Source organism: Calypte anna, chromosome 5A (genome assembly GCF_003957555.1).
Source record: "Calypte anna isolate BGI_N300 chromosome 5A, bCalAnn1_v1.p, whole genome shotgun sequence".
Taxonomy (NCBI): Eukaryota; Metazoa; Chordata; class Aves; order Apodiformes; family Trochilidae; genus Calypte; species Calypte anna.
The window spans coordinates 28,644,840-28,658,982 of NC_044251.1; the positions used below are offsets into that span (position 1 = coordinate 28,644,840).

The window sequence follows — 14,143 nt, forward strand, 5'->3', positions numbered from 1 at the left end:
CTTCAAAGATAACAGCACCATAACTGAATTCTAAGAGGTAATTATAGACCTGTCAATTATAACCCTCAAGTTGTATTGCACAGGCATGGCAGCCAGCAGCAGCCCAGCTGGCAACCCCAGAAAACAGAAAGGGCAAGCTAGCAGTTAAGGCTGAGCTGAGCAAATTTGTATTAAACAAAAAGCAAAGAAACATGTAATTGAAAGAAAAGTTAGTTTAAGTAAAACTGTTTGTTCTCTCCACAGGACTCACTTGACTGAAATGTTTTTAGCCAGAAATTATGACCTGCAGCAGCCCTTCTGTCCTGGCCAGCATTAATATTTGGGTCCAAATTATCCACTCTGCTGCTTTTAGATACCCCATGCCCTCTGCTGCTGGGGTGACAGGTTCTGGTCACACCATCTCTGCCTTTGAGTCTGTCTGGCAAAACCAGTGTGGTGTATTCTTCAGCTTGAGGACCTCAGCCAGGAAGAGAAACCTCAGTGCCTCTTTGAGACAATTTTTTAAATGTGTAGCCAGTTTAGAAATGAGCCCAAGGGAATGAAAGAGCCTCATGGTCTCATGAGAGTTGCAGAAACCCTCCTGCCACCTCTCCCTGTTCATTAGAATTTGGCATTGTCTAGAAGGCCATTTTCAAAATACATGTAGATTAGAGCAGTTTTAAACTAGGACTGGGACTGGGACTAAAACAATTTCCAAGCTCAAATCAGTTTTATCAGTTCCAAGCCCTTCAAGATCTTTCATTTGGCCCTCTACATCAGTTGAGAATTTTTGCCCTGTCAGTTAAGTCTCTTGAGATTAGTGATCCAACATGGAATTTTCCACCACACTGGACCAAATTCAGGAAAGGTTATTATAAACAAACTGTGACCTGGAACTGAATCCAAGACATTGGTTCAGATCCAAGCAATCTGGAGCAGAACTCTGAGAAGGCACAGGAGAGAAAGGAAGGTAGTAATCTGAAGCTCTAATTCTGGTCCAAGTCAAACAAGGGCTTAAATTGACTCCTATTTACACCAAAATAGGTCCAGTGAAGTAAAATGAAAGCAGCTGCACACATACAATTAGTGTATACTAAGAGGGAAAGCCTCAGGTTTAGTATGCTTAATTATGTTCCTTAGGATTAAAAATCAATTTAAAAATCAGTATCCAGCTGGCATAGATTGACACCCTGAAGATTGTTCACTTATGTTTAAAGTATTCAAGTTTTATTACCTGAAAAAACAAGATTATATTCCATATTAGTCCAAGTACCAGAGAGGAATTTCCATCTGCTATTTCTGCTGCATCGATGCTGACAAGTTTTACCTGTAGAAGAGATCATAAATTCAGACACAAATTCAAAGAAGCAGAGGTAAATGGAAAAAATGTACTGGCTTGAACTGGGATTGATGCATCTGTCCCAGAAAACTTCTGCCACAACCTGGCTAGCCAAAAAAGCAAAACTGGAATCTTTTGTTAAAGATAATTTGCATTGATCACAATGACCTTTCTCCTGGAACTCTAATCTTGAGCCCACAGCACAGACTGCAAAATTGAGCCCAGCTCTGCATCCTCGGGACCACAAATGTGTTTCTTCCACACAAAAATGGAACAAAATGGTGCCCCCTCCAGTGGCTCCTATTCTTTAAAAGCAGAATGTTGATTATTGTACATAAATGTAAATCCCAGTAAGATTTGCTTACTTCTTATTCACTACTCCTGGCTTATCACCTTACACAGCTTGTCTCAGAGTTCTAATTAAATCAGTTAGCAAAGGATAGGGTTGCCTAATCCATGAAAAATCTAGACTTTCCCACACCGTGGCTTCATCCACCTGATAACACCAGGATGTTATTCTCTCAGACAACACAGGCCTGGCTTTGGCAAAGGTCATGGAAGAGGGAGGAAGCAAGGAAGCTGTCAGTACTGCACATGACACCCAGACTGAATTAAACCCATCATACAGCCCATTTGTCACTGAGAAATCCTGTACATGATGAAACACTTAGCAGTGTTTTACCATGCTGGCCCAGCTCTACCCAGGCATATGCTGACAGGTTCCACGCACTGTGGTTTAATATCTAACCCTGGAGCTCCAGGCAGCTGAGGCATTTTGCCAATACTTTTATCACCACCCTTCACTAACCGGTTTAGTCAAACTCAAAAAAGAAAGGCAAAATAACTTTTTATATAGTAGTTCACACACCAGTTTTCTTTCTCAGCAAGAAGACACCTCTAGCTGTCGTATTTCAAGGCTCAGATTTCTCGCTAGTTTCAAGGTATTTGGCATGGGAAATTTTTATGAATTAGTATTCTGAATAGTAGTTTCTCCAAAATGGGGAGAAAGTGGCATTTATCATTAGTCTGTTCTCAGTATCAGTTCTGTCCACTTGCTCCTGTTCATGTTCATGACAGCCCAGTAGAGGTGTGTGGCTATAAGATACTGGCTGTTTACTCTTCAAGAAAACAAGAAATCCATAGAAAAGTAGTAGGTGGTTGATCACCACTAGTTAAAAGGCCACTCATGTCCCAAGCTGCTCCTGCCTAGCCTTGTTCTTTGAGGTTCTAGGTTGTCCCCTAGAGAGGTCCTGGCAACAAGACATGCTTCAGCTGCAGCTCTGAAATGTGTTGATATCAACAGAGAGAAGAAAAAAACATCTGGCAGTGGGCCTTAGCTGAAAGCATCAAATCGGAAACTAAAGAAACCTGAGAACTTAAAAATATTTCTTAGTGGTTGTATAGCAGCACATGTGGACATACACACATAGGGCCAGAGCAGTCCCTGCTAGGGACTGCTGCTCCAAAAGCAGCCTGGAACACCAGGAAGTTACTGGACAACCTCTTGAGCTTTCACATCCTCTCCTGGTGAAAAAGGCAAAGGAGGTTAAACCTCCCACATCTACCAGGCTGTAAGGGATCCACTAAGGTCTCACATCAGGCTCATTTCTGCTGTGGGGTTGCAGTGACTCCTCTACATGACCAGTACTACTGCAGCATCTCTGGAGCAAGAGCCAAGCTCATTGCAGGAAAGCAGGAAAGTGCTATCAGCAGCTGTTGTGGTATTCCATGCAAGGCTGGGTTTTGCCCCTACACACACACCAGATCACTTCTCACAACTGCAGGAAGTGATGTTGCAGTAGTGCAACATGTGCTGACTATGTGGGAGGTTGTATCCTTACCAGGTTCTGACTTCTGGAATTATGCATTTATGTCATGTTGACAAATCTCATTTTCTCTTGCTTTTGACTTGTGATGAGCTGATATTGCAGTTTACCAGATGATCTGTAATACTGCAAGTATGTCTGATGGAAGGAAGGAAAGGTACCTACCTTCAGTGTAACTGAAGTAATGCCACTGAAACCCAGTTCATAAAGATGACTTGCATTTCCTTTTATTTTCTTTTAATATTGGGTTCCTGATCCTCTAATCCTATTGAACTTTTACATTATGAAATGAACAAATAATCCTTGTTTTAGACTCTGTAGGTGTTCTCGTTAAGCATTTCATGTGACTTTTCAGCCTTGTGGCTAAGGTAATTCACAGTGCCTTTAAAACAGTACAGCCCTCTTGTATACATGCAGGACATCAGAATAGTTACAATTACAGCAATTAAATTTGGCAATATGCATCAAAAGATGATACTAAGTTGAAAATACTCACATTACTATCCTCCAAGAACTTAAGTGCTTTGGCTATGTTGTTCAAACGAAAAATACGATGGGTTGAAGACTTGTATTCATGCATCTAGAAAAAAAAAAGAACCATGGTGTTTTTGGAAAAGTTGGAATTATTCACTAACACATACAAAACTTTAAAAACCCTACACAGAGGCAAAATAAAGCTAAGGAAATCTACCTACATAAAATTATTGCCATATTTTCTGATCAGTAAAATGCTTCAACTACATGATCTGCCCTTGCTGTAGTAAAACAGGGTTAGCAACCAGATTTCCTGCTCTCCAGATGTTATCACTCTATTGTACCTGCCATGCTGATGATTTATGTAAACACTTCCCAACCACGTTCAGTCACAGTTTCAGATTTACCTGAAAATTAACAATACTAGATTATTCTTTTTCATGAATTAAATTAAAATATCCTAATTAGGAAGTATGAGCAGGATGGAGGTAGAAGCCTTCATTTTGGCAGAAACGAAACAGGTTTGTTGCATGCCTGTCTCCCTGCAATTCCACTCTGGCACACTGTTTTTATCAGGGGTGCAGCTATACCTAACTTCCAGCACAAGAAGTCTGGCCAGCTGGCATTTCCATCTTCCTTGCACTTCCCCCTGATCTCCTAAGACATAGCCTAGGAATGTGATATCCCCTTCAATTCCTTTCCAGGTTGGTTGTCAATCCAATCTGTCTGAATGCACAAAGAGACACAGATGCTTCTGCTATAACTCCGCCAGACTGCAAGAATGTTTAAAAACAGGTAGCTCTGAGAGTGTGACCACAGTGGCTGTTCATGCTGGAGATGGTTCAGTCACTATAGAGAATCCTCAGGTGATTGCTGATTGCAAGTGCATCTGCAGTTGTGAGATGGCTGCTGACCAGATCTCTCCTCTTATCAAAGCATATTAACCACACAGAGGAGAGTACTTTCTGACAGGACTGATGTAAAAAGAAAACATTAAATTCAACTGTAATTGGTCATTTATATTAATACTGGTATGGAAAGCTTTATACATCTCTTACAAAGAAAGGAGGAGAGAAAAGGATTCTGATAAGTGAAGCTCTGCCCTTCTGATTTAGATCATATCAGTAAGACTCATGAAACTTGAGCCAGGATATGAGAACTAAACTCATAACTACACCAAGTATCAGCAGACCTATTAACTATCGTAATGCTCTTAGACAAAATAGAAACAGAATGTATGGATTTAAAAAATAATACAGCAAATATATTTTTTCTTGGTAATGTCACTTGGTGATCTCCAAATAGAATATGTGAGAATTAATGCATCGAAACCTTAAAAAAAGAGGAGGGGTAGGAACATTCACACTGATCACACACCATTAACACCTCATTGTTATGTACCGCCATGAAATCCAAATTACAACTCAGAACACCAGTCTGTAACATAATGAAACCAAAACAAAGTTGCTGAAATACTTGTGACCATGTCCAAGACATGGGACCAAATTCTCCCTTTCTCTTCTTTCGATGTCCATACATTGTTGCTCACAACATACAGAGCTCTGTACTTGTGGAGGCTTTGCCCTCTTGTATACATACCAGCTTTTGCCCAGACAGGACTTCCAGTAGTGCCATCAAGATTTTGCCATCTTGTATATCAATAAACAAGTCTTTCACTTTCAGAGGAGGCTTGCACTGTGAAGAAAACAGGTAACTTTTTTAAAGCAGTGTTGGTTGGTAAACCACCATAACTTCAGAGATTAAGAAGGAGAATTTTACAAGACAAAGTCAGTAGAAATAAACCTTAGACTGCAGGAAGGAAGAGCTGAGTACTCTTCACATCAATGGCAATTCTGTCCTAGGACTGTTCGAGCTAAAACTGAGATATAGTACTCATGTAACTGAGATCAGACAAGGCCTTACTCCAGATTTCCCATAACAGAATTTTACCCTAAAGCCTCTGCCTAGGAAACAACTACCCAAGGGTTAGGTGCTGATCCCTCAGACTAACTCAAGTCCAGCAGAAGCAAATCCCACTTCATGCTGAAATAAGGCTGTGACCAGCCAGCCCCATTGTCCTGTCTCCTCTGCTGAGTTTCTAGTTGTGCCACTACACTTCCCTGTATTTTCCAAGTACTTTAAATAGCAGCTTCTTGTCTTCTAAGTTAACTCCTGCAAAGGGATCCATCTCCTCACTTCTCTGAGGTGTCTGATGATGTGCAAGGCACACAGCCAAGTCAGCTCTGCTCTCAGGGGTAGTCTCAGCTGCAGCAATTACACTTTGCTCAGGTGTCACTCACACTCTCCAAAGAGGCCATCTCCTTATCTCTGGCCAGGCAACACACTACTGCTACATTAAGTGCTGCTTCTGGCAAACCGGGACAAGGCATTCTCATTTCTAGTCTTTAATCTAGACAAGGGTACTAAACAATGCTCCACACTCTAAAGAAGTGAAGTATTTTTCATTACAAAATAAAATAACCTATCTGAAAGCCTCAAACCCAAACATTTTTATTCTTTCAGCACTTAGGAACAACCAGACCTTGGAAGATACAGACTATGCCCAATTATCTCATGACAAGCAGAGTCAGCTCCTCTCAAAAGATGGCCCAAATGGGATGGTCTGCTCCAAAAGGGGACACAACATATTGTAAGTTTCCTCAAGAAGTACAAGAAAGAAGACTTCACTGCTGTCTTTAAAAGAAAAAAGCCATTCTGCAAGAAGTGCTTTGTTGAGAATAAAGGCAGAAAGGACCTTCCTCAGTGGGTGTCCTTGGGGAACCACCTGTAATTAGGGAGAGCTTTAGCAATGCTCTCATTATTTGCATGGGTATGTTTATTACACCACTTGCAGGAAAAACAATATAGCATCAGACTTCTGCTCTTTCTTCAGAAAATATTTTTCTTTGTTGAATCAGAGAGGAAAAAAATGTGTATGCACTTCAGAAAGAAAATGGTTCACTTCCCAAGAAAGTTTCTAAGACTTCGTATGCTTGGCATGGCAGAATTAACAGCATTTTACAGCCTTTTTCATGATCTAATTCCTTCTATAAATCAAAGACCTTCTCCACAGTCACATACTTGACAACCATTTTTGACAACTTCCAAAACTACAGTTAGTTTAAAGCCCTAGAGCATGATTCACAAAGGCATCACATAACACTGTCTTGGTTCTGAGAGACCTTTGGGAGCAATTGCTAGTCAAAACATTTCCAAGTAGTCTATTCTGATTTTCCAGTGAGATTTAAGAGGATGCCTTTATTCCTTCAGCAACACTCACTGCAGAGTAGTGGACTGAAGCAACTATATATGTGATGCCTTTCTTCTAAAACCCCTTTACCTTTCTATGCCTGAAATGTCCCAAGAATTACAGGAGCTAAACTATGAGTTGCCCAAGCTTAGTCCCAGTCTTTACTTTATGAAATTAGCCATAGATACCAAAAGCACCATCAAGATCAATCTCCAGTCCAAGTTAGGACTCCACCTGAATGAGGAAGCTGGTCTCATTCCTTGATCCTGCACTAAGCATTGCTGCTGTCTCAGTGATATTAAAAATTTTTTTTTCTCTGTTCATCTTCAACAGCAAAAAAATCATTCTCTGGATGGCAGACTACTCAGGAGAATTAGTACACTCATACAAACAGTAAATCAGCTTTAATAGCTGTATTATGGTATGAGTAAGAAACGGTTATGTCTTAAAAACTCTAAGTGATGTCCAAAAATTATGTCTCTAATATGAGCTGATGTGTAAAGTTCCTACCATACAGCCCCCCTTACCCAACATGACTGACAAGGAATTAATGTTTCCCATCTGCAGATCTGGCATAACGCCAGGTTCTGAAGAACATGGTTTTGGCCATGATGCCTCCAGTCTTTGACTTTCCAGTCCAGGGAAGAACACAGTCATCATCACCTCAGAGCAGCCTCAACCACATATGATTTTATGTGGGTACATTCTATGAGAAATTTCTAGACCTATGATAACAGTCAGTAGCAGAAAAGACTTAAATGCACCTCAAATGGGCCAAAGCCATCCAAGCATTTGTTGCACCGGAAAAGCAATTTCCCTTTTCCCAGAAACATGCTCTCAGCTTTCCCTCATTCTCTTCCAAATGTCCACTTTTGCACAGAAGTCAACGTTGTTTCCAAATTTTAACTATTTTAAAAGAAATTAAGTGCAATCTTTCTATGGCTGCGTCCTTGTATCTAAAAAACAAGAAGGCATATCAGTCTTACCTTTCCCAAATGTAGGTTTATCCATCTGGTAAATGTCCTCTTCTGTACATTTTCCCGTTCCACTAGAAATATCATAAAGAAAAAGCAGCTATTAAGTTTCCAGAAGAGGGAAAGCTGATAGAAAGTGCCAAAACCTGATGCACAAAAAAAGTCAGTTCCTAAACTGGAGATATAATATCAAGCTAAGGTCTTTAATTCAACTTCTTTGCTCAGACACAAGCTGTACACTTGCAGATGCATTCGAAAGGACATAGGAAGACAGCTCTCCAGTGATGTTAGCCTCTGAGCAGGCAGCTTGACCCTTCTATGTCAATTTATAGGTTTATTGCTCTCACACCCTCATGCAAATTGAGCTGGATTCCAATGTACTTACTTGCTTGCACGAGAAAACAGGGCCACATTAGCCAACACAACAATTTTGTCTTCATCCTTTTGAATGGAAAAGCTTCATCAAATCTCACCTTCCCATTCTCCTAACTAGCACATTTAAAACCAAAACTCCAAGTCCCTACACTGAAGAATTTTACATATACTGCAAAAAGAAGAGGTGTGTTTGTTCCTTTTCAGAACTGCTGTATGCTAGGTGCTGTACAAATAGCTCTTGGGCCAGCTGAAGAGTTTTTAATCACATCTGCCATTTCCTAAATCCATTTCCCCAGTGAACTACAGCAAAAGTGCAAGGGGAATCATATTACTGCCCAACTTTCATTTATGTTCCAATATAAAAAGAAAGCTATATATTTAACATAAATTAAGTGGATTGACAAAGTAATATTTCATTGTAGAGACAATTATTCTCAAGTGGTTCTCAAATTTCATTTGAATTAAGGAAATCTTACAATTTATGAACAAAAAACATTAAAACTAGTTACATGCTGTATTTCAGTTTACTCATAGAGAATATCAAATATATTTTAAGACTATTTTGTGTTTCTTCAGCCCTACAAAAATAGCTAACCTGTCCAACTGGGAAATCACATTGTGTAAAAGTCTGGCTTATTTCTATTGGTCAGACTAATTATAGGCTAAGTAGTAGCTTCTGTAAATCAAATTTTAATATTGTTCTTTTTGATCATTTTAAGTGAAGGGTCAGCAACCTCTAATCATATGTATAATTGTTTTCCTTAGTTTGATATATTGGAAAAGAGCTTTCAGCATGAATTACATCTGTCACTGATGGCCACGCGAGCCTTTTAAGTCCTCATATTCCTGTAGAGCCTGATTTTATGCAAGATTGTTTAAAAAAAGTCATTACCCCTTAAGTGCTTTAGAAAACAAGGACAATGCCAAACTAATTATTGCTGTTGGCTTTTCTTTTATAATACTGTAGAAAACACAGATTTGAAACAGCTTTCTACAAATGAAACTGTAAATTATATTAGGGTTCCAGAGTATCTGTAAAAAAAAAAACAACTCACAACCCAGCATTTACTGCCTACAAATCCAAAAGTGTAATAAACTAAGAGATCTGTCACATCTCATGATCTTTCTTGGGCTTCCTTTCCTTCAGCACCTTGACCCCAGAGCTGGCATTGCACTCCCATGTCTCCATCTGAGCAGCAGAAGTGCTGTGTGTCACCTAAATTGAAACTTCTACAATCAGTCTGTTAAAATTAACTTTAGAGGGTGGGTGGAGGTTAATGTTAAGCCAGATCTGTTCCCAGATATACTACTCTGAATTCAAATTCATGTGTTGGTGCAAAGGGGAAGGCAGAATGGGCGCAGGATCTAGCAGCAGGCAATGAGGGCCACCTGAAATGCTCAGGAACACTCAGATGGGTAATGCCATGTTTTGGGGAGGACAGGAGACCTTATCAAGGTGGCTGGCTATGCAGACCTCTGGTGTCAACCAACATGAAAGAAGAAACACAGAAGGGTACACAGAAACAATATTAATGTTTTCTGATGTCACCTTGATGAATGTTTCCTGATGAACCTTGGTTTCAGGACCTGCTTTTACCAGCTGCATTGGCAATCTTAATTTTCAGGGTAAGTAAAGATGCAATAGAGAGCTGTGTTTATTTACAGATCCTCCATAAAACTGAGAACACATTGGCTCCTAATTTTGTTGCAGAAATTCTGCCACTGATGCAAATTAGCATTGCACATATGCCTGAAAGGATGGGCAGGCTGAGCTGGTATTACTGCTTCAGGAAGCTCACATATCCAAAAAAACCCAAACCCTGGCAGATTCAGGAAAGCACTTACATACATACACAGGTTTCTGACACTAATCAGTGAACAATTCTATAGCAAACAGCCTCCTTCCAGTAAGAGTGATGACACCAGAATGAACACTATTTGATTCTGTAATGGTCTAAACCAATAGTCACTGGATGGAGGAAAGTGGAGGAAACTTGTTTATGAAGTTCCTAAGGCAGACAGCAAATGCAGTCTATATGCTTGGTGGTAGATTTAAAGGGTAAAGTTCAGAACACAGCAAGCAAGGTACTTACTGGTGTGTGCCTTTAACTGGAAGTCTTCTCAAGTTTTGTGGACCTCCCAGTACAGCCCCTCTTCTCTACAACCTTTTCATTTGAGATGATTGTAGAGACTCTATAAATTTTACACAGTTTCTATAAATTAAATGGAATCTTTTTTTCTCCCTCACACCTACTATTATATAAAAGTGAAGAAAATCATACAAGCTAAGAGTTCCTGCACTGATGAATATAGTTTAATAAAACTACACTGGCTTTACTGGGCAGCAAGAGAGCAATAACACCATCATAAAATAATAATTACACACACCATATGGATGGCCTGCACACAAATTTTGTGCTGGAAGAGAAGGATGCCTGCTATGAGGGTTGGATTGAAAGATTAATGCTGAAAGGTAGTAAAAAGTTAGGAAATGTCAATTTGGTTCAGCTCAACTCAGTCCTGTACTTAAGAGAAAAATTACAGAGAGAAATGTTAACTACTATATGGAAGTTGGGTCTTCCGTACTTTTCCAATAAACTCAACTGCAAGATGCTTTCACAATGAAGTCAAAGGTGTTGCAGAGGCACAGTAGTTACAATAAAGTAAGGCACTGACTGGTATTACTTGTAGTAATTTACAGGGGAAGAAATCCTTAGAGAAGTGGAAGGTGCATTGTAAAACCCACACAGTTTTCTGCCCCACAGCTGTGTCCTAGATGACAGCAGAATCTGGCAGAATTTGGCTCAGCCACAGTATCTGCACCCTAGTCAGTTTTAAAATAAATATTCACAAAGATATATATTCTGGTTTATCAATTCTCATGGCAAAGGCAAGTAATTTGTCATAGAATAAATCTAAGCTAGTTTAAAAACCATTTGAGCAAATTCAAAGTAAGCTGGACAAGAGAGTTCAGCTACTTCCTTTTGTGGCACTATTTCCTTCCCTATCAGCCTAGAAATTCCTCAGGCATTTAACTGCTAATGCCATTTCTTCCTCCTTCAAATCTCCTTAAAGGTCACTACTGTTAAAATACCTACAAGAAACCAATCCCCTAACACCCTTTACATTCAACAGTATATTGGAGATAGCGAATATTTATTTGCTTTAAAATATTCTCTATTCTGTTGTTGTAGAACCAGTTATGAATAATCCTCTTAAGGCACACTACCACAGGGCTGGGCACATGAAGGAACTATGAAATGTGGAAGCTGATTTGAGTGGAACACTCAACACTGTGTAATTACACAGCTTCAGAAAACTGCTGGATTTGCATTTATGGATATTACACCTAAAGCAAAGCAGAAGGTCACTTAAATTTGTTTCCAAAGCTATCAGCAAGATATCATCAGCAGATGACATTAAAAATTTCACAACAAGCCAAGCTGGCTTTTAGACCCACTTACAACTTGCCTTCAAGACATCTTAGTATCACAGAATGGCTGGTGCTGTAAGGGACCTTAAAGATCATCTGGTTCCAACTCCCCTGCATGGGCAGGGACACCTAACTTGTTAACACCATCTTCTTAACTACTGCTTTTATAACATGCACAAAAGCCAGCTTCCTCATTTCTACCACAGCCTAACTTAAGAAAAAAAAAACAAAAACAAAAACACCATATGGTTCAGACACCTCAAGTTTTGGGAAATGCAAATTCTCTCCTTCCACCTTCACACCAAAGCCCCAGCTCATACAGTGAAGCCCTCAATCAATCTCTAAAGAACACATACTGAACAATCTACTTTCGAATTACCAAAATTCCAGGCCACTAAATAAAATGAGAATTGGATTTTAAACTGGGCTTCACTGTGTTCCTACTCTGTCCCAGCCTACGTATTTCTGGTTACTATTCAGCATACTATCTAGTCGGAATACTGTTTTCTCTGCAAACCTAGTTCATAAAGGAAGCTAGATTGATATCTGAGAAAATAGATTTTACCTAAAATTTCTTATTTGCTTACCTGCAATGTTCCAAATTTGTGCTACTACATCTCAAATGCTGAAGAGTCCATTTCCAGATATGAAAGCCCATGTTGTTTTTACAGATCATGAAGAGGCTGCAAGCAATACCATTAACTAAAGAGATTTTCTCAGGTTTTTGATTTAATTACTTGGTCTTATCTTTGCATTGACCCAGACTGATAGCACTGAGTAGCCAAGTTGAACTTTGCAGGTCAAAGCAGCAAAAAGTGGGTGATGTTGGACTAGAATCTCCCTCAATAAGCTTCTTTATACAGCTGGGACACATGAGTCCTAGCAGGTTGTCTTACCTTTTTTGGCCTATATAGATGCAGGTAAATTGCATATACCATATGGGCAAATAAAGGCCCATTAGTTACAATGAGCAGTCAAACATTAGATACAGGATGTTGGTGTTAGCTACAGGATATTGGCAGCTGTAAGGAAACACAGGAGACCTTTTACTGCTCAAACACAACATGATGGACAAAGTTCAGATACAAAGACAAAAGACAGGGCACATGCAATCAACATATTCAACCTGGGAAGAGGGATAGCTAGTGACAGCAAAATAAATGGACAGTTCAAGATGAAATTTGTAAAGTAGGGCAGGGAAAAGTGCAATTAAACTTTCAACTTTTGCTTCTTATATGCAGAGTCATATAAAACACACTGAACTATGAACTCTCAGAGAGTTAATCTTATATATTTTTACAAAACGCCCACAAAACACCTCACAACATAAGAGAACATGTAGGAAACATTCAAGTCTATATGGTGCAGTCCAGCTACACTGCTCAGTGACTACTCAGTACTTATGAGAAAATCTCCATATTTGTAAAGCGTGAGTTTTAATGGCATCACCAATCATTTTATCCAAATTGGCCACAAAATGAATTTTATTAGCTTCTGAATTCCTAGGTATTGTATATTTTCCTTGTGCTTAAGAAACCCTCAAGCAGCTTGGAAGATTAATATAAATTTTCTTTTTGATCTATACAGGGGTTGAAGGCTTTGCTGCGTACCAAATGCCAGTTTGATATAACCTGGAGCACATGATATATTAAATCTTAAAAACTCTGGTTTTCTAAAGGAAACATTAACTATACTATATAAAACAGGATTTCTCTCAAGTTACCTCCTATGAAATAGAGCCTCTAAGTTGTGAAGTTAATTGTTTGTTGAAACTGACCCATTTATTAGGGTCTGTATTAAATTTCTACAGCAGGTATTGAAAGCTTGAAGCTTTTTCATTCCAGCTAAGTTGCAGAGTCTGAGCCTTGCTGGTTCAAAATTCTTTAACACTCAGAACCTGCAAACACGGCAGGATTCCAGGCACTGCATTTTCATTAGCTGCAGCTAAACAGGTTTCTTTTGGAGTTCACCGTCTGGTTATAGAAGAATATGTGGTGCTGCAAATGGCATATTAGGATACACCAGATAAACATACCAGGAGAAATATGTGATGTCAAAAAGAATTCTTAGGACTTCAGTTCTCAAAATGCCTGAGACAGATGTGCCTCTTACCAAAGCATTAGAAAGATGAATTTACTTGGCTCTGGAAGAGAAATACTACAGAAAAAATAGTGAAAGGGATTTATTTTTTCCCCCCCTTGAAAAGTAATCTGGTAGTGGCAGATGGCAGATTCCCTTCCCTTTGCCCTTCCATCACAAAATAAAAATTTGTGGTCTCATGACTTCTTTATACACATGGAAAATGTTATTGAACTGAGTAGCAAAATTTCTTATTTACATACCAGGAATTTTCTTATGAAACAAAACTTGACAAATTTCAAAAAGAGAAATACAATTATGTTCTGAAGACTTCAAATGAAACAAATACTGTTTACTGGGAAAGTTACTGGACTCAACAAAGTGGTAATTAGGATAAATTCAATGCCTTTGGAA

At 39.2% G+C, this 14,143-nt stretch overlaps 1 protein-coding gene across 1 annotated transcript in view; it reads right to left on the reverse strand.

Moving 5' to 3' along the window:
- The window catches only part of CLMN (calmin), a 75,113-nt gene that overhangs the window by 16,087 nt on the left and 44,883 nt on the right, over positions 1–14,143 (reverse strand). Inside the window, exons 2-5 of the mRNA XM_030452256.1 lie at positions 7,855–7,916; positions 5,218–5,313; positions 3,641–3,724; positions 1,214–1,306 (exon numbers count right to left, since the gene is read on the reverse strand). Coding sequence (XP_030308116.1) covers positions 1,214–1,306; positions 3,641–3,724; positions 5,218–5,313; positions 7,855–7,916 — 335 coding nt within the window. The remainder of the gene's footprint in view (positions 1–1,213; positions 1,307–3,640; positions 3,725–5,217; positions 5,314–7,854; positions 7,917–14,143) is intronic.